This window comes from Eretmochelys imbricata, chromosome 2, assembly GCF_965152235.1.
Source record: "Eretmochelys imbricata isolate rEreImb1 chromosome 2, rEreImb1.hap1, whole genome shotgun sequence".
NCBI classification, from domain to species: Eukaryota; Metazoa; Chordata; order Testudines; family Cheloniidae; genus Eretmochelys; species Eretmochelys imbricata.
The window spans coordinates 235,343,283-235,365,193 of NC_135573.1; the positions used below are offsets into that span (position 1 = coordinate 235,343,283).

Genomic DNA, 21,911 nt, shown 5'->3' on the forward strand with positions numbered 1-21,911 from the left:
GCCCTTATTCATGGCTTAAATAGACCAATTCTCAGCAGGTATAATAACCTTTTCCCTCCACCCTCAGCTTAAATTTTGGCTCTGTTTTGAAGTCAATGGCAAAAATCTTATTGACTTCAATGGAGATAGAATTTCACTCAAAAGTATGCAGTTCACCTTTTCCCCATTTCATACCATGTTGATCCTACTATCCATATTTAGCACAAATTCATTTTCCCTTGTCCTTTTGAGTTCCATTGTGGTGATTATATGCACACTGCATGCAAAAGCAGTTCCAGACTGCAGTTACATCTGAGATTATAACTGATATCTTAGTTTTATCACATTTATAAGCAATTAATATCAACTGACTTCTTATATGAAATGAAAACTGAAATAAGGTTTTTTCTTTCCAGGACCTGATATCGGAGATGCTTCCATTAACTGGGAAAACAATAATATTTGATAGTTTTCCTGATCCTTCAGAAACATGGGAAATAATTGAGACTATTGGCAAAGGAACATATGGCAAAGTTTTTAAGGTGTTGAACAAAAAAAATGGCAGTAAAGCAGCAGTCAAGATCTTGGACCCAGTTCACGTAAGCTACTTTAATATTAAATTGTTTTTTATTTAGTTGTAACTTACTATGTAACCTCATATGTTGGTTTGTCAGTTGCATTAGAAAAATAAAGTGGAAAATAACCATTATTTATAAACATTTGACCAAGATGTTTTCTAGCTACATATGTATTTTTAGGCCTGTCAAGCGATTAAAAATATTAATCGGGATTAATCGCACTGTTAAATAATAGAATACCAATTATTTAAATATTTTTGGATGTTTTCTACATTTTCAAATATATTGATTTAAATTACAACACAGAACACAAAGTGAACAGTACTCACTTTATATTTATTTTTTATTACAAATATTTATGCTATAAAAAACAAAAGAAATAGGATTTTTCAATTCACCTCATACAAGTACAGTAATACAATCTCTTTATCATGAAAGTTGAACTTACAAATATAAAATTATGCACAAAAAATAACTGCATTCAAAAATAAAACAATGTAAAACTTTAGAGCCTTACAGGTCCACTTAGTCCTACTTCTTGTTCAGTCACTCACTCAGACAAACACGTTTTTTACATTTGCAGGAGATAATGCTACCCGCTTCTTGTTTACAATGTCACCTGAAAGTGAGAACAGATGTTCACATGGCACTGTTGTAGCTGGCGTTGCAAGATATTTACGTGCCAGATGCGTTAAAGATTCATATGTCCCTTCATGCTTCAACCACCATTCCAAAGGATGTGCGTCCATGCTGATGATGGGTTCTGCTCGATAACAATCCAAAGCAAAAAGAAAAGGAGTACTTGTGGCACCTTAGAGACTAGCAAATTTATTTGAGCATAAGCTTTCGTGAGCTACAGCTCACTTCATCGGATGCTCAAATAAATTTGTTAGTCTCTAAGGTGCCACAAGTACTCCTTTTCTTTTTGCGAATACAGACTAACACGGCTGCTACTCTGAATCCAAAGCAGTGCAGACTGAAGCATGTTCACTTTCATAATCTGAATCAGATGCCACCAGCGGAAGGTTGATTTACTTTTTTGGTGGTTCGGGTTCTGTAGTTTCCACATCGGAGTGTTGCTCTTTTAAGACTTCTGAAAGCATGTTCCACACCTTGTTCCTCTCAGATTTTGGAAGGCACTTCAGATTCTTAAACCTTGGGTTGAGTGCTGTAGCTATCTTTAGAAATCTCAAATTGGTATCTTCTTTGTGTTTTGTCAGATCTGCAGTGAAAGTGTTCTTAAAACGAACAACATGTGCTGGGTCATCATCCGAGATTGCTATAATATGAAATATATGGCAGAAAGTGGGTAAAACAGAGTAGGAGACAGACTATTCTCTCCCAAGGAGTTCAGTCACAAATTTAATTAACGCATTATTTTTTAACGAGCGTCATCAGCATGGAAGCATGTCCTCTCTGGAATGATGGCTGTAGTATGTAGGGGCATATGAATGTTTAGCATATCTGGCACATAAATATCTTGCAATGCCAGCTTCAGAAGTGCCATGTGAATGCCTGTTCTCACTTTCAGGTGACATTGTAAATAAGAATTTATATCCTGTAAATGTAAACAAACTTGTTTCTCTTAGCAATTGGCTGAACAAGAAGTAGGACTGAGTGGACTTGCAGGCTCTAAAGTTTTACATTGTTTTGTTTTTTAGTGCAGTTATGTATAAAAAATGTACATTTGTAAGTTGCACTTTAACGATAAAGAGATTGCATTACGGTATTGTATGAGGTGAATTGAAAAATACGATTTGTTGTTTTTACAATGCAAATATTTGTAATCAAAATAATATAAAGTGAGCACTGTACACTTTGTATTCTGTGTTGTAATTTAAATCAATATATTTGAAAATGTAGAAAAACATCAACAAATATTTAATAAATTTCAATTGATATTCTATTGTTTAACAATGTGATTAAAACTGCAATTAATCGCAATTAATTTTTTTTAGTTAATCGTGTGAGTTAACTGCGATTAATCGACAGCCCTAGTATTTTTCTTATGTTTTGTGTTCTTGGGAATGACACTTGCCTGTTTAATTGACCAGATGTAATCCATCAGTCACAGATATGAACTTTGTTAATTCTAATGTAGAATTAGTTTCAGCATTGAATTCTCTTGGGTATCGATCAAACACTTTTTTCTTTTATTTTTCTTCTAGAAAAAATTCTAAATTCCCTCATGGGTTGCACATACAGAATCCCAACTGTCTTATAATTATAGTTTCACCATTAGTCCCTTTTACTTTTTTACATACTACCTATGAAAAAGTCTCTTACTGTCAAATAAATCAGCCATTCCCTTCCAAGACAATAGAATGCATGTTTGAGTCTGCTTATCTAGATTATATGCAATAAATTACTCTTCTAAAATAGAAATGCTGAACCAATAAATATTTATCATTCTAAATATGTTCTGTGCTTAACAAAACATAAGGACCAAGTCTTCCACTTCCTTGATGAATTACCATTTAAAAGGACAAAGGCAACAATCCTTACACACACAGCACCAGATGACCAGGAGGTAGATTCACCATATAGCATAGCATATTTCTTCATAAATAAATGAAATTCTTTGGATGACAGATTAGTAGTTAATAGGCCTTATGGAAGTAGTGTCTTCTGAGGAGAGATTTGAAAGAGGAGAAGAGAAATCAACAGGACCATTCTTGTTAGTAACCATGGGTCCTTCTGTTGCAAATAGATCCAAGTGGGCAGACCTTTGTGCTCTTAAGGAACCCCATTGACTTCAGTTGAGCTACACAGGTGCCAAGGGTCTTTCTGTTTGGATATGCTTGCAATGGGGTAATAGACCACAAAATGTAGACAACAAGACATTCCTACTCGTCTCTTTCAAATGGCTTGAGCTATACAGAATGTCAGATTAGATTATCGTAATCATAGGCGCCGACTTATTTTGGAAAAAAATAAGCGGGTGCTTAGCTCCCTCCCCCCCTCACCTGTTAGTGGCCCCGCTGATCAACTCCTCTCCATCCCTCCCAGCACCTCTTGACTTTCACGATCAGCTGTTCCGCGGCGTGCAGGAGGCGCTGGGAGGGAGTGGGGACAAGGTGTGCTTTGGGGAGGGGGTGGAACTGGGTGGGAAGAGGTGGCGTGGGAGTGGGGCTTTGGGGAAAGGGGTGGAGTGGGGGTGGGGCCTGGGGCAGAGTGGGGAAAGGAAAAAGCCAGTGCCTGTGATCGTAATGGTTCCTTCTGGCCTTGAAACCTGTGAAGTGTATTAACGTTGTAAACTTGGTATTAAATTTATCTTCACTCTGGTCCTTGTTAGTCTTTCTGTTATTCACATGTTTTCTACACCAGAAATGGGGCCCGTTCTTCATTCATCATCTTGTTGCATTTTAAAAGCAAAAATAATTCACAGCCAAGAGATTACAATCTTAATGAAATGAATTTAAATGCATCAAAACATCTTACAGCATCTTACTGTTTTCTGGTTTCAGAGGGGTAGCCGTGTTAGTCTGTATCAGCAAAAACAACGAGGAGTCCTTGTGGCAGCTTAGAGACTAACAAATTTATTTGGGCATAAGCTGTGAACAGGGTCCTTCAATTTTACTGCAGATTCTGCATAATCAGGGCTCTCTTGCGATCCATGCTCAGCTGCATGCCTAGATAGCAGAAAACATTTTTTGCACCAGTCTGTTTCACAAGAATGCATGAATGTTTGGCATTAACTGGATTATTGAAGGAGGCAGGGAAGCAATATAGCATTGATGTCAGAAAATCACACCCCAATTTGCAAAGGGGAAGGAAAGGAAGGAGGGTGGAGATGAGAGAGAGAGAGAAGAAATAAAGCTGATGTCAGGGGGGAGGAAGAATTGGAGCAGAGGAAGAGAGGAGAGTCTGAAGGAGCTGGAATGAGTAAGAGGCGACAAGGACAGAACTGGTCAGAAAATGATTACTCATTTTATTTTTTTTACAGAACGTTTAGGCAAAAATAATTACTTTGCTCTTTCGTCAATTTTCAGTGAAAAAAATGTCACTTCAACTTTTTCGTAGAAGAAAATTATTATTTTGTTTCTCTTTGTTTTCATCCTAAACTGCCTAGGACTAAAAAGTTTCAACTGGAAACTCAAAAATTTTCAGCCAAAAATGAAAATATTTGGTTTTCCAACAGTCAATCAAAAATTGTCGAGAAAAAGCAGATCCTTTTTCCAAAAATCTTAATTTCATCAAAAACCAAATTTTCTGTCCAAACCCAGGAAACTGTCCACTGGCCCAGAAATAGACACTTCACTAAGTGGATAAATAAGTGATCCATTAGGTGGTCAGCACTAACTGGACAGTAAGAAATGTAGTAGAATAATAACGCTGAATCACTTAATTTCTGGATGGACTTGCTCTTCTTCTTCATCCTTACAATGTTGTTGTTATATCTACATTATGTTGGCATTATCTGCTATACCTGTGAGTCACTTCACCCTAATGTAACCATGAATATTGTAAGTAGGGTGTATCGAATGAACTAGACTTCTTTCTGCAGTTTAAACTGAAGGATTTATTAATAGCTGCAGAGGGAGCCATTGTGATGGGGGAAAAAGGCATTTTCTGGGTTCCCTTCTTTTAATTTTACATTTTTGCCTTTGGAGAGACGCTACACAATTGCTAAATTTGAGAGACAAACTTGGATGGGTGAAAATCATGACTACATGAGAATAAACATTTCAAATATTGTTCAATAATTACCATAAATTACATGATCTTGGGAGATTTGAGACTGAGAATTTTCTCTTTAATCCTTAATAGCTTTTGAATGCTCCTTGCTGAATAACAGTTAAAAATGTGTAAAAGTGGAACAGGAACACACATTTATATGTGAAATAATAATAATTTGAGAGCCATTTTCATGTCCAAACTATACAAACTCCTCATTCTCTTGATTATAAAGTCCAGTAAACTTGATGGATAATTTTGGCTAAAAATCTTAATGTCAATTATTATTAAAAGGCGCCCTTTTATTGCTTAGGGGGAAATTTGACCTTTTATGAGCAGTTTGGGTTTTGTGCAATGTTTTATTAAGATAAACATAACCAAATAGATCCAGTTAATATATTTATCTTCCACCCCATAAAACGAAGAGGAAGATGTCCTTTCTGTTATAGATGGAGTGAATATTCTATTCATTCTCTCTCTCTCATATTTCTTGTTATAATGGAACAAACCACATAATATCTGAGTGCCCCTCAGGAGACAATAACCTCTATTAAATCACAGTAGGACAGTGGTCCAATTTTCCTCTGTTTCCCTGAGGCAGCCACGGCTATAGTGTATCTGTTGTGGCTTTTAACTTTTTTTGCTTTTTAATTTATTCCTTTCTTCTAGCAGACACACTCAGTCCCTCTTCTCCTCCCTTTTTACCCTAATCTCTTTTTCCCCCCTCTCCTCTTCCTTCTCTGCTGAGTTCTTATTTTGAGGTGTGTCTGTGGGAATACTAATTTGAAGAAGTGACTTTCACTTTTTCATTTGGAAGGCCAGGAGATTTGTGGTGATTCTTGCCTCTTCCAGTAATGGGATCCAAAGCCTGGGTGGTCCTATGGCTAAGAGAACCTTTCTCCCGTTCCATAAGCATCATCCTTAAAATTAAAAACTTCATAGTTCCCTTGGAACATAAGATTTCATGGGAGGTTGTCATCACACAGAAAGAGACTCTCTGAGGTATATTCAAGGTCCTACTGGGACTGGCCTAAGTTTAACAATGACTAAGGCTACGTTTTAGTCACAAGTATTTTTAGTAAAAGTCACAGACAAGTCATGGACAGTAAACAAAAATTCACAGCCCAGGACCTGTCCGTGACTTTTACTATATACCCCTGACTAAAACTTATGGGGGTGGAGGGCAGCCTGGGGGCACCATGGATGCTAGGGAAGGGCGGCCTGGATGCTGGGGAAGGGCGGAAGCCTGCAGCCCTGGACCCCTACTGGTATTGGAGAAGGCACGGGTGGCGGTGTTGCCCGGGACCCCCACTGGTGCTGGGGAGGGGGTTTGGCGGGGCCAGCAGGCATGCCTCTCCCTCAGCAGCAGCAGCAGAGTTTGGGTGTGGGAGGGGGCAGGAAATTGGGGCACAGGACGGGGTGAGGCGGGCTTTGGGCAGCGCATACCTGGGGGGCTCCCCAGTAGCAGTGACATCCCCCTCGCTCGGCTCCTAGGCGGAGGCGTGGCCAGGCAGCTGTGCATGCTGCCTTCACCCAGAGTACCAGCTTCGCAGCTCCCATTGGTCAGAAACTGCGGCCAATGGGAGCTGTGGGGGCGGTGCCTGCAAGCGGAGGCAGCACGCAGAGCTGCCTGGTCATGCCTCTGCCTAGGAGCTGAGCGAGGGGGATATCATCGACTCCGGGGAGCCCCCCAAGGTAAGCGAGCCCGCCTCATCCCCTCCTGTTCCCCAACCCCCTTCCACACCCACACTCTGCTGCTGCTGCAGGGGGCCGCGGTGGTCCGAGACTGCCCCAGCAGTGACTGGTGCGACTGGTGCAGGTGCTTCCTGAGCTGCCCCTGAGCCAGGTGCACCGGCCTCTGCAGAAGTCCTGGAGGTCACAGAAAGTCACGGAATCCATGACTTTCCGTGACCTCCATGACAAACTCACAGCCTGAGCAATGACACGTTGAATTTGACCCAGTATTTGATGGGTAGCCAGTGTATTGAGAAGAGCACTGCCCAAAATTTGCCACCTATCTTTGAATAGAGGGTATGATGAAAATAGATGTTGGAACTTCAAAGCATTTTCTTCTTTCACCAATATCACTTCCATTTTGTCTGGATTCAGCATTAGGCAGCTGACCTAGGTGCTGGTCTTGGCCAGACAGAGATTGGTAGGAAGTACTTTCTCAGTTCTCATGTTCCAGTAACCAACTCTGATGTGTTTTCTTGCTGCCAACATCAAACTTTTTGGAATCCTCCCTTCCAGAGACTGGGTTTCACCAGGAACCTCCAGGCACCATGAGGGGTCAGTAGTATTCTCTGCTGAGAGGCCATTTTTGCCGGAATGGTAGACTGGTTCTGAAGATTTCGGGATGGGGAGGGAAGGGTTCTTTGTTTTAAAGAACAAGTTAGGGCGTTAGCTTTGTGCTCAACCCTCCCCACTTTATACAGGCTTGGGACAAGCAGCCACATCAAATTGCAAGCAGGGGGTTATTTGATGTTTGAAACATTTGTTCTCATATTCCAAGATCTCACAGATCATCAGGGAGATGGCCAAATATGGACTCAAAATCTTGGGTAACGATGAAAGCAGCCCAACTGGTGTGAGTAAGAAGCACTTCAAGAAAGAGAAGAAAACATCTCATCTATTCAAGTTGTAGTGATGATGTACACTCAGAAGGAGTAGCACTCATAATGACAGGTTCCCAGTTGATAAGTGATTTTTTCCAAGGAACCTATCAACCAATGCATCTTCTATGCCACGTTCCAAAACAGATGCCTAAAGATGTCAGTCGTACAGGGCTATGCTCTGACAAAAGAACGTAGTGATGAGGATAAAAAGAAGTTCTATAATTGCCTCCAACGTGTGAGTGGTAAAATACCAAAACACAATTTACTCCTGTCAAGGCTCCTCCCCCACTCTGAACTCTAGGGTACAGATGTGGGGACCTGCATGAAAAACCTCCTAAGCTTATCTTTACCAGCTTAGGTCAAAACTTCCCCAAGGTACAAAATATTCCACCCGTTGTCCTTGGACTGGCCGCTACCACCACCAAACTAATACTGGTTACTGGGGAAGAGTTGTTTGGACGCGTCTTTCCCCCCAAAATACTTCCCAAAACCCTGCACCCCACTTCCTGGACAAGGTTTGGTAAAAAGCCTCACCAATTTGCCTAGGTGACTACAGACCCAGACCCTTGGATCTTAAGAACAATGAACAATCCTCCCAACACTTGCACCCCCCCTTTCCTGGGAAATGTTGGATAAAAAGCCTCACCAATTTGCATAGGTGACCACAGACCCAAACCCTTGGATCTGAGAACAATGAAAAAGCATTCAGTTTTTTACAAGAAGACTTTTAATAAAAATAGAAGTAAATAGAAATAAAGAAATCCCCCCTGTAAAATCAGGATGGTAGATATGTTACAGGGTAATTAGATTCAAAAACATAGAGAACCCTTCTAGGCAAAACCTTAAGTTACAAAAAAGATACACAGACAGAAATAGTTATTCTATTCAGCACAATTCTTTTCTCAGCCATTTAAAGAAATCATAATCTAACACATACCTAGCTAGATTACTTACTAAAAGTTCTAAGACTCCATTCCTGGTCTATCCCCGGCCAAGACCCAGCATACAGACAGACACACAGACCCTTTGTTTCTCTCCCTCCTCCCAGCTTTTGAAAGTATCTTGTCTCCTCATTGGTCATTTTGGTCAGGTGCCAGCGAGGTTACCTTTAGCTTCTTAACCCTTTACAGGTGAGAGGAGCTTTCCCCTGGCCAGGAGGGATTTCAAAGGGGTTTACCCTTCCCTTTATATTTATGACAACTCCTTGTGATGAGCAACTTTAAGCCCAAAGTAGGGTGTCATGACCAGGGAATGGAATGAGCAATCGGGAAGCATGGGCTGGGAATCGTTAACCAAAATGGCAAAAGACTCATTGAATTCTGCTTGGTGTCCGACCTCGTTTTGGCAAGCATCCTGTGTCACAGATCAGGGCAACCACACCTGCATTCCCCCTCTGTGGTTCAGCAAGAGCACTCACTTTGGGCTCCTGTCTCCTCAGCCGTCACCTCTCCTAGGAGGAAACCTGCATCTCTCTCCCTTCTGACCAGGGTATTTCCAGGCAGCACAGCTCCCTGCCTAACTGTGGTGTCCCCAGCAAAGTCAGGCTGCCTAGGCCAACCTGCTTTACTTTTCTCCTTGGAGATGGGTAAACAGAGTAATGCCCCCAGTTAAGCTACCACACAGCTCTTCCTAAGCAAGCCCATTTATTCTTAAGGTAAAAACGTTACAGAGAAAACATATTAAAACAATAAAAGAACCTACATGCATGCTAATAAGCTTACCAGAATCTCACACATCCCGTCTCTGGCCAGTGAACAATCCTTCAAACCCTACCCTGGGGTCATCTCGTGGTTACCAGTTCATCACTCGTTTTGCTCCAAACTAGAACTCTCATGAGTAAATCAGGCCCGGTCTATGCTTGAAAATTAAGTCATCTTAACTAAATCACCCAGGGGTGTGAAAAATGCACACCCCTGAGCAACATAGGTAACCTGACCTAATCCCCAGTGTATTCTTCCATCCACCTAGCTACCGCCTCTCAGGGAGGTGGATTACCTCTTCAAAATGGGGGAGCCACTTCCATCAGTGTAGGTAGCGTCTGTGCTGAAGTAGTGCAGCTCCAACAGTGCAGCTGTCCTGCTGTAGAATTTCAAGTGTAGACAAAGCCGTAGTTAACCCTTTATACAGTTTGTCTTTGAAGTGTTTGCAGGTGATCAGCAGACGAAAGCTCGGGTTGAAGCTTCAAAGGCTGAATCCATAGGTCAGAATTTGCAGTCCCCTCCTCCTAAGTATGTCTTAGGGATTCCACTTCATGCACATTGTCCCAAAAGATAATTGGTCTCTGCCCTGTTGTTCAACATAGTCTTTTGGAGCTCACAGTGCTTCTCAGTGGTTGCATTCATCCTGCCTTCCTTTTAAAGAAGTTCCATACATTCTCACAGTAATCTAAAGATTTGCATTTTTAATACAATGAACTCCTAAAATAGTTAAATGTAATTAAATGAGGTTTGTGCCGGATATTGAAGGAAGTTACTGTAACTGTCACACCCTGTTGCCTCCTAGAGACATTTGTAAATAAACATGATCGATCTGCATCAGCTCGAGATACTGGTCATCTGTCCAAGAGGCAAGGGCATATCAAGCAGCAGATGTCAGCCATGATCACAATCTTTGTATTGCCAAATTGAAATTAAAAGGGGAAAAGATCAGCATTAAACAAAATGTGGCAAAGAAAGTCAACACTACAGAACTGAGCACAAAAGAGTACTGTGAGAAATTCCAGCTTGAACTAAGAAACAGATATATAGTCACTACCAGAGGCAGAAGAAATGGACCTATATGAAAATGGGCAGTGCTCAGATGCAACATGTTACAAGTTGCAGCAGTCACTGTTGGATATCAACACAGATTTAGGCTTTGTCTACATGAGCACTTTTGTTGATCAGGGTGTGAAAAAAACACACCCCTGACTGACATAAGTTTCACCAACAAAAGCACCAGTGTGGACAGCACTATGTTGGCAGGAGACGCTCTTCTGCTGACGTAGCTACTGCCGCTCATTCAGGGTGGTTTAATTATGCCAGCGGGAGAGCTCTCTCCCGCCAGTATAGAGCAGCTAGATGGGAGAGCTTATAGCTGCGCCACAATAAGGTGTGTAATGTAGACATAGCCTTAGACACAGCAAGAACTGGATAAGCCAAGAGACGTGGCATCATATCGAGGAAGGAAAAGCACTGTCAAGAAAACTTCTGCATGCTAAGATCATTTGACTGTTGGGTGAAAAAGTAAAGAAGTACAAGAAAGCAGACAAAATGGTAAAAAGCAAGGGAAGATAAAACAGAGATATGTTGAAGGCCTAGCAACTGAAGCTGCTGCTATGATAGGAAGTTAGTCATTTACCAAGTGATTGAAACTTCAGAACAGGAAATCAGCCAATGAAGGGTATAGATGGAAAAATGCTTACAACTGAAGCAGAACAAAATAACAGATGGGCAGAACAGAAAGAAGTCCTCAACAGACCCAGCCCTACCTCAGTACTAGTATTCAATGAAACATGAACCAAATCAACCTGATCCCAACAGCTGTCTCATAGAGATGTCAGAAGTACGGGCTGCAGTCAAGAAGCTGAAAAACACCAAAGCAGTGGGAGATGATCAAATCACAGCAGAAATGCTAACAGCACTTGACGCTACCACCCTAATGAAACTGGCAGAACTGTTCAATAAAGTCTGGAAAAAAGAGACACCCCCCTCCCCTTGACCCATGGAAAATTGTCAGAATATCCATAAAAGGGTGATCTTACTGACTGTAACAATTGGACAGTAGTGTGACTCCTTGCCATTATAGGGAAAGTCTTCTGTATTGTGATATTACAAAGAATGAAAGAGCAGTGGATGCAAAGCTTGTAGAAAAACAGGCTGGATTCAGGCCCTAGAGATCCTGTGTAGATCAGATATTCACACTAAGGACCGTCATAGAAGAATGTCTAGAATGCTTCAGCTTCCCCTTATCAACTTCATTTAGTTGTTTTTCAAAAGACATTTGACAGCATGCATAGACATACTATTCTTCAACCTTATGGAATTCCAGTTAAAGTCTTTGACGCTATGTACAATGATGTAAACTGCACTGTAAGGATGAACAGCCAGAGAACAGAATGGTTCAACCTGGAAAATGGTGTGAAACCAGGCTATAGTCTAACTCTGTAGTTGTTGTTTGGCACGGTAGCACGATACTAGCCAGCAGAGACCTTGTGACATCAAGGATAGGAAAAGCATTCACTAAACTCAACAGTGTTATGGACATCAAAGATATACCATAGCATAGGTAAAATGGAGAATTTTCAACTCAAACATAATCTCAGTGTTGTTGTATGGCTGCGAGAGCTATTAAAATGATCGAAAACTAGATGCCGTTGGAAAATGTGTCTACAAAAGATTCTGGGCGCTGAATGGGGAAACCTTATCACCAACTAAGAGATCTGACAAATCACCAGCCAGCAGTTTGTTGCTGCTACCAGGAAGGGTTTGGACATATTTCAGGCATTTATTCCAGATGCCAACACACAGACTCCAATATGAAGCTGTCAAGTGGAAGCCAACTGGTTTGAGGAGACAAGGTCTCTCTCGAGTACCCTCAAGAACCCTTAGCAGGGAGGGCAGAACAGCCAATCTCAACACAGAGCCAATGGAAGCAGCAGCTAATGACAGAGAGAGAGGGGAGAGGCTGGTTTACACCATTGTGCACCAACATTGGTGCAAGAAGGAAGCAATAATAAAATAACTCTCTCTGTCCAAGATAAAGGCAATATAGATCTGTGTTTTTCTGGCACTTCAGACCCTGGCAGCTGCTCACAAATAGTTTAATGATCATGTTAATAAAAGTTGTTCAAAGCACCTGAAGCACCTCAGGCTCCTATATCAGAGGGTGGAGGACTCCAACAGTCGCTCTGGGAGGGGACCCAGCACATGCCCACGCTACGATGAGCTGGACCGCACACTCTCCTGCGCTGCAAGTACAGAGACTGAAGAGACTTGGGACCCCCCCCCTCGTTCCTCTTGGCCTGATTGTACAATGGGACACCAATGAGGGTAGGGTAAGGAGGCAGCAGCATCCTCGGAGGAAGTCCTGAAGGAAGTCCTGGGTGCCCCAGAGGAGGAGGAGCATGTGATTCTGCACCTCTACCCAGCGGATCTGGTTGAGGAAACTTCCTTTCTTCTCCTCTCCCCGCCCCAACAAGGAGCCTGACGAACACTGCAGATCCTAAGGCTGATATGTTACAAAACACCCCCACCCTCCTCAGAAATATCCCCTGTTGATCTAGTGAAATATTTCTTAAGCCTGTCACCTTGACATGGTCCCCTAGAAACGCACGCTGTAAATTAATGATTTCATTGAGATCACATGAACCACTTCAATGCGTTTAGTGGAAGCTTTAACAAAGACTATGAATGAGCAGTCTCTGTCCCTCCACGTCTATGCATTTCTTGGCAAACACCCTGGCAACAGTAGTCCCTGGTCATGCTGATGAGGGTGGTAATGGGAGGGGACTGGTTTGGAAATGGTCGAATGGGGAAGGAACTGTTTCATGACTTGAACTTTTATGAAAAGGCCCAGAACTACCACCCTTCCCTGTCCCCCCACCCACTCTTTCCTTCCCTTTATGAATGGGAGCTGGTTGTGCTGGGTTTCTTGTCTTGTGTACAGGCTCACCTAGGTCCAGGAAGGGAAAGGGAACTGTTTGGTTGCTTGAGTGGTCTGTTCTCCCTGTGACCATTTCAAACATATGTTATCATTCCCAGTCCCTGATATCTGGCCTCTCCTTGCGCTAAGGCACGCTGCAGAAGCAGGGAGAAGTTGGGGTGGGTGAAGGTTCAGCTCCCAGCAGTTCCCCAAACACAATACAGTGTCCTTTTCCAGCAGAGAGGCAGCAGGCTTATGGTGTTAATCAGAAACTTCAGAGAAGACCATATAGGCTTGTGGTACGACTCTTTCTGTGTCTCTTTCAATGCTGTTCACTGGACACTGGACAGAGTGTCTGGCAATACAAGAGCATTAGGGAAGGGGTGGGTATTCCTTGTGGGTCTTGGTTCCTCTTCTCTGAGAACTCCATCTGCTAGTATAGAATACAGTCAATTTTCTCTCTGTTTGCCTCCCTGTCCTGCAAGCATAATTCAGCAACTTTTTGCTATAGCACAAACTCAAGCTGGTTCCTCAGGTTCAACAGTTTGGTCCATGTTTGCAGCTCACCAGCCCCCTCCACTGAGCAATGGGTAGAGGGCTGACTATTAGCAGAAACATCTCTCTGGCACAGATTGTCAGCTCCCCTGATAGGACTAGAAAGACCTGTCTTTTCCATTCGGGTATCTTGAAAACTGCTATGTTTTCAAAAAGTAACCTAGTCAGATACCCCCTGAGAGGAACTAAACCCCACCCCAACCAGCCCCTTTGATGTACAAGTTACAACATTTTAATAACAATACCTCAGATTTTTACCATTATTAACCATAGTTCCTTCCTCATGGGCTATAGCACTGTGCAAGAAAGAAGGGGACTATACCCATTGCAATCCTCAGATGTTATGTTGGGGGGGGGTGTTTCCTAGATTCCTTCAGAGGAGATGAAATATAATGTGTGAGAGGTTCCCCTGGGGTGCCACTTAAAATTGGAGTACCACTGAGCCCACCTTCCCCACCAGCCTGGGTTCCCTTTACACTGTGCTGCTGTGACAGGCTGTCAAGCTCCCTTCCAGCACACACATATAGGGACACATCCAGCTGCAGTTTTACACAGATGGTGAGATCAGCTCTGTATGGGAAAGCTCAGCAAAGGAATTGCCCAGCGCTAAACTGCACACCTCCTCTGGAGTGTAACCCACAAATTGTATCATCTTGTGCTGCACAGAGAACTATACAGCATAAGCGCATTGGAATTCACCCCCTCCCTCAATGTGGAGGCAGATATGCACAGCTTCTTGCCCGCCCCTCCCCCCAAGTTATGAATTCCACAAATGGCTTTTAGAGAAAACAAAAACAAGTTTATTAACTACAAAAGATAGATTTTAAGTGACTATAAGGGATAACAAACAGATCAAAGCTGATTACTTAGCAAATAAAACAAACATGCAATCTAAGCTTAAGATACTAAAGAAACTGGTTACAAGTAGTAATTTCTCACCCTAAATGTTGTTTTAGGCAGATTGCAGAGATTCTTAAAGGCCAGCTGCACTGGCCTGCAGCTTAAAACTTCAGATATTTCATTCACAGGCTAGACACCCCTCCAGCCTGGGCTCAGTCCTTCTCTCCCCCCACCACCCCCCAGCCCCTTGTCTTTGTTTCTTAGATGTTTACAGCAGTCATCCTGGGCAGGGATTCAGTGAAGAACGAACCATGATTATGTCAATCCCCTGCCTTAAATAGGTTTTACGTATGGTGGGAATCCTTTGTCTTCCAGTGTGATTCCCACCCCTGGTCAGGGGAAAAGTACAAAATTTATCATGGAGTCCAGTATCAGGTGACTTGATCACATGGCCCTGCAGCCACAACTCAAAGTCTGTTTACAGTGTCCACAGGAAGGCTTTCCAGGAAGGTGGGAGATTAGCATCTTCAAAAACCTATTGTTTTTCCTAATGGCCCTTTCCAGCCAGCAATCTAAACTGATTTCATTCTGTCCAGTGGGCATTCCCCAGGGGTAAACACGGTTGTAATAGGTGCACAGACAATATTCCTAACTTCAGATACAAAAATGATACATGCAAACAATATGATAATCATATTCATAACCTTTCCAATGATACCTTACATGACCCATCTTGCATAAAACCTGTCTCAGATATGCTGTAATCATATCATAACAATATATCCGAGGAATATGGGGAGTAGTATCACACCTGCCCCCTTAGATTACTGCCAGAGGGTTAGTCACTGACTAATGCGAGGGAAGTGCACCTAATGTCCTCCTTTGGTCTTGGTTATACAACCTCCAAGTGTTATCAAACACTGTAGAGTTATCCAGAGGTGTTTTTGCAAAGTTCTGAGGGGTTTTTTTTTCCAGGTTGCCTGAAAGCATTCTAGTGTGCAACATTGTTAACACAATGTAGATATCAATATCTTTTAAAGTGTAGGTGTCTTGGCATTTAGCCATCAATGCCATGAGACGGCATGCCTCAGTTTCCCCTTCCACACAGCAGTTTAGGTTTTTCTGCTGTGCCAAGCTCTAAGCCTGTTTACAGGTATTGGCTAAGAAGCAGTATTCTTATAGGACTCTCTTGTTGTCACTCCTAGCACGTTCAAAAGTTTTTTCCAAAAATTATGCACGTTACACATTTGTAAGGGATTTATCATGAGTACCAAATTCTTTGTTATAACCAATAAGCTGTATATTATGAGGTTCAACAGTACCAGCAACTTCGTGATATGGAGGTGTTTCCAGGTATGTTGATCATACCACGCCTTCTGTTTAGACAGTCCGGTTTGTTCAATATTCATTGTGTTTTGCAACTTCTTCTTGAACCACAGTATGTGTTCAGATACTGGTCTTTCTTCCCCTTTTAGTAAAGGTTCTTCATTCATGTATGTCTTTGGGGCTTTGGGGAAGAAAGGGTGTAAGGGGACCTTGCATGTTACTGGCCAGCCCCCTATGGAGTTGCGTTCCATCTCCAGGGCTATGCCCAAGCAAAAAATCCTCCCCAACCCCTAGGGATTTTTTGTCATTCTCACTCCTAGTGTTGAAACCTTCCCTACCCCCTTTTCTCAGCTCTTGCCTATCTGCTGGGAGAATTTTACCTGCTGGGGAGAATGCATTGTCCTCCCCTTTCTCAGGTGGGTCATTAGCATTTTCACTGACACTCCAGCCTTTAGTAGGACGCTCATCCTGTCTTAAAGAGACAGAGTTAGTTTTCACAAGTACATCAGGAACAGCATTTTGCAAAAGTGGGACCTGGATTGGGGTACCCTCTGTCACCTCTCTCTCTGTTTCTAAGAGGTCAGTTGTATGGCTGCTGTCCTCTGGAAGGTCAGTTACACAGTTCCCTCTTAAAACCTGAGTCACAGGTTGGGTGCCTAGGAGCACAGATGCTGGAACAGCTGTTCTGTTTTGGGCAAAGCCTTCTCTGTAATCAGTGAGGAGACAGTCCTGTACTCCCCCAAATTCCTTCTCAATGTCCTTCTCTGGGCTCCCCCCTCTAAGACACTCTCCTGTGCTCTCTAGGGTGGGATCTATCCCCTGTTTGGCTGTGGGCTCACAACTAACAGCCAGAACAGTCTTTTCACTGGTAGGCACTATGCCCTCCTCCCTCTTTGAATTGGGCTTGCCTCCAGCCACAAAGTCCATATCATAAAAATATCTCTATGAGGAATATGGGGCATAGTGTCACATAATGCACCCCTTGTCTTTGATTTGGTGGGAGCTTACCTACTGCCAGGGAGCTCATTCCTCTGGGAGGGCAGGAGCAGCACTCAGAGAGAACAGAGTGAAGGAGAAGGACCCTGGGAGACATTTTGATTGTTCTTGACTTCTTTAGGCAATGCCAATTTGATTTCTTTAGGCCACGGAAGGATAGGACTCTTAGGCAGGAAGAGGCAATCATGAACGATTTCCTGCAACTGGGGAGACAGCATGGGGTGTAGGAGCATGCTTGGAGGTAATGGGATCATGCAGTCCCTAGTACAACTGGTAGCAAAATACTTCTAGTCTCTGCCTGCCATGATTGCTGCTGCACGTCTCTGGGAACAAGCACCACCTTCTTCTCCTCCTCCTCTAGCTGCTGTCCAGGCTGTCGGTGAGGTGGTGGATCAAGCATACATACACCTGTTATGGGAAGAAGCATGATGGACAGCTAGCACATTATCTCCTACTGGTACCCAAAACTCCTTGCAGTGGAACCCCCCAGCTCATGCAACGGGGGACAAAAACTCCAAGCCAATCCCTGTACCCGACCCTGTGTTCAGCCTCATCACCCCACACGGAAGATTTCCCCTCACCTTATGAGCGTGGGGTTGGTACACACCATCACACATCCCTCCTTAAAAAAAAAATTTAAAAATTCCTAATTAAAAATACAAACAGGGATGACAACAGTGAACTAAGTTCTGAAGCAGCTGATGTTTTTCAGAAGCACCATGGAAAACCCAATGAAGATTAGGTAAATGTCTGGCTTTGTAAATGATTTAATGAACAAAACGAACAAAGGAAACCGAAACAAAGTTAAAAATGAAGATAGATAATACTGACCCCTCATCCCTACTCCCAACAAATAGTCACCACTAGCAATCATAGGAGTATTCAGGTATAACAGCTCTTACGTGCTGTTTGCACTGGTTTAGAGAACATTGATAAGAAGTTGTGTGAAGCGCCTTCCAAAACCTCTCTTAGATGTTTCATGATGTGCAAGAAAATAGCATCACAAATTTCCCTTGCCTGCTGGGAACCAGGAGTACTGTACAAATGGGTGGGATCCAGCTGCCTGTCAAAGCTTTGATAACCAGATCTTGTGCCCACTCTGTCCAAAAGTATTCACATTTGGTTTCACATATGTTGTGCAAGGCGCAACATACCACTATACTGAGGACCATGTTTGCCATATTGGCATCCATGCGGGTCCACAATCATCACCAACAGACTTTTAGGTACCCAAACACATACTCAGTCACCACTCTACAGTCTGTGGTTGAATTTCCTCTTTCTTGGGCCAGCAATGTCAGGATATGGCTTAATGAGCCAAGTTGAGTGGGTATGTGGGGTCCCCCAAAATAACACCATACAGAGCCACATTGTTTCTGGGGAATAAAGTCCTTCTTTACCCTTACAGTAAACCCCGATCTCTTGAGCACCCAGGTCTCATGGAGCTTTCCAATGTGTCGAGTGTTCATGTTCATTAATCAGCCCCTTTAGTCCACTAAGCCTTGGTGAATGAAGCTTTTTTGGTTCACATATTCACTTTCCCCTTTCAGTGATCAAAGTATTGGGCTGTGTGCTCCATCGATGGCTCTTGCACAGTTGGAAAACCGAATCCTCTGAAATCTAGCTGTAATTTCATGGACTTGGGTTATTGGAACCACCAGTGGATAGATAGCTTGGAAACCTATACAGCCACCCCTTTCCCCACAGCAGACTTCTGATCCGTAGCTGTCAGGTATTGCCAGCTCCACAGGGAGATAGCCACCGGCTTTTGCACTGAATGGGTTTCTGAAATTGAGTGTTCAGGCAATGGAGGGTTGCTGTAAGCGGTTCAAACAACTCTGTGAAGATTTGCTTCCTCATTCTGAAGTTCTGCAGCCACTGAGTCATCATCCGAGATTTCCAAGATGATGTGGTCCCACCACGCCACGCTGGTTCTCCAGGATCAGAAGCGGTGGTCCACCCATGGCCATACCATTGCAATCACAGCATTGAAGACATCTGTTCCATGGCACCCCAATGGATTTTCATTCACCTTCTCGGTCATATGGCTTCAGAGTCCCACATATTTCTGGATAGATTCTGTGCAGTGTCCAGTACTGCATCACTTGGACATTTGTCCTGTGAGCAGCAGAAGCAGATCCACATCCTGATGGACTTGCTCCATGTCTTCCATGCAGTTGGGTAGGAGGGAGGCTGAGCAGGAGCTGCCGTTGCCAGCTGTGTGAAGGCAGCATATAGTACCAGCAATATGCAGCAAGGAAGTTCCCAGAGTGTCTCCTGTGATGCACAGGACTCTGGGATACTGCCCCAGAAATGGTAGTGCTACTGTTCCATACTGAAAAGGGATGGTGTGAACATGTGTGCACACTTGTGCACAGTGTATACCCATGCCCAGCACAGCATATGAGGACACAGTGCAGGTACGGGGTACCCACACTAGCAGTACGTGCACAACTAATTGGAGAAGCGCACTAGTATAAGTGTACTTTACATGTGACCAGCGTGGCTGTTGCTGAGATCCCCATGTCCCCAAGTGCAGATGAAATACCTTCACACCTTGACTGCAGCAGAGCCCAGTATCACCCTTCTTTGGGTGCTGGCAAACTTCCATGTGCTCTGGTATGTGGATCCCTGGGTGCACTGTTTCAGAAACTCCAGACAATATCAAACTTCCTTCAAAAGTATAAAGAGGTTCAGTGGGATACAAAAAAGAAGTAGTGGGGTCTTGCCACATGCATTTGCAGAGATGGGGGACTCAACAACAATGATATTTTTCTTGGGCTCCCCTCTCCCCATTTTTACTCTGTCAAGGAGAGGGGTGTGAACAGAGTACAGTGGCAATTCTGATTCCACATTAAGGGAGCACTCAGGACCCACCATCAAGAGAGGTGAACTCTGCTGGTGCCTTTGGTGAATGCTAGCTAAATTATTTAGTACTCTTTGGAGTATAAGAGTTTGGGGAGAACTGAATACTGAAACTGAAATTAAAATAGAGAAAGATGAACTTTAAACAGAAAGTAGCATATTTGTTGTTTTCAGTCTCTGTGCCTGTCGCAATACCTGGATGTTGATATGCACAGTATTTGCAAAATTACCCCTAGTTGGGTGGTAAGTTTTCAAAATGTATGAAAAATTTTTCAGTGAATTTAATCAACGTGTTGTTTTTTATTATTATTTGTATTGCAGTAGTGCCCCGGAGCCCTGGTCATGGATTAGAGCAGGGGTGGCCAACCTGTGGCTCTGGAGCCGCGTGTAGCTCTTCAGAGGTTAATATGCGGCTCCTTGCATAGGCGCTGACTCCGAGGCTGGAGCAACAGATGCTAACTTTCCAATGTGCTGTGGGGTGCTCACTGCTCAACCCCCTGCTCTGCCCCAGGTCCTTCCCCCGAGGCCCCTGCCCCTTCCCCCGAGCTTGCCATGCCCTCGCTCCTCCCCGCTCCCCACCAGAGCCTCCTGCACACTGCAAAGCAGCTGATAGCGGTAGGTGGGAAGCGTGAGGAGAGAGTGAGAGGCGCTGATTGGTGAGACTGCCAGTGGGCAGGAGGTGCTGGGGGCTGGAGGGGAGTAGCAGATGGGGGCTGCTGACATATTACTGTGGCTCTTTTTGGCAATGTTCCCTGATAAATTCTGGCTCCTTCTCAGGCTCAGGTTGGCCACCTCTGGATTAGAGCTGCATATTGCTAGCAAGTGTAAAAACATAGAACAAAGACTCTGCTCCAAAGAGCAACAATCTAAAAATCTAAGTGTAAGGCAAGAGACAACAGGTAGACACCAACAGAGAGATGGCGGAGCACAAGGAAAGAATGAGACAATATGTGTCAGTGAGATTCAGCAAATCTGTCTAGTAAATTACTTCATTCAACCTTGATGCTGTCATATTTTAGTAACTTTTCCTTCTAAGCAAACGCCTTGTTTAGCAAAGGCTGCTAATATACTGGTCTGGACTCACACCTGCTGGCACAGAGAGAGGGAGGTGAATCCAGATTGTACCTTCCAGAACCCAACCCTTAGCCCCAGAGAAGGGATTCACAACTGAAGGGAGGGCAGGTTTTAGGAATACTGTCTGTTCTCCCTCCTGGTGGTACCAGACTAGAAAAGCTGCAAGTTCTCCCAGGGACTCAATAGCAGTTTTTCTGTCTGAAGTTTCAATCAGCACTGCCCCCACCACCACTTAGGTCTGTGCCAGCTTCATGCAGGCTCCTATCTAGAGGATGTTGTGACCACCTGGAACTATGGCAGTTTCTTCCTCACCCATACTCCTGTTGGACTTTCTGCCACCATGTGCTTTGGCTCAAATTGACAGAAGACAGTGTAAGCTAAAGACGACTTTAGTCTTAATTCTGTATAGTTAAATATATTAAATAGGGTATTGTGACTGACCAGAACTGAGTATATGTTTTACAGTGTTGTAAAGATGCACTAATATTTCATTTGACTTTGTTTTATCTTTAGACAAAGTTTGAATAGACTGCACACTGTGTCAATTTTCATATGGCCTTGGGTTTGCTGACTGCTATTTATTTTTGTGATATGCTGCACTAGGATATTGATGAAGAAATTGAAGCCGAGTACAACATTTTGAAAGCTCTCTCTGATCATCCCAACGTAGTCAAGTTCTATGGAATGTACTACAAGAAAGATGTGAAGAATGGAGACCAACTTTGGCTGGTTCTTGAGGTAGATAATTTCTAATTATTGAATTTTATTATTTTTTAAAAGCAGT

General features: G+C 43.3%; 1 protein-coding gene across 1 annotated transcript in view; it reads left to right on the plus strand.

Moving 5' to 3' along the window:
- Window positions 1-410: 410 nt before the first annotated feature.
- Window positions 411-21,911, plus strand: part of MYO3A (myosin IIIA) — a 204,365-nt gene continuing 182,864 nt past the window's right edge. The window contains exons 1-2 of the mRNA XM_077809469.1: window positions 411-578; window positions 21,731-21,865. Of these exons, the coding sequence (XP_077665595.1) occupies window positions 411-578; window positions 21,731-21,865 (303 nt within the window). The remainder of the gene's footprint in view (window positions 579-21,730; window positions 21,866-21,911) is intronic.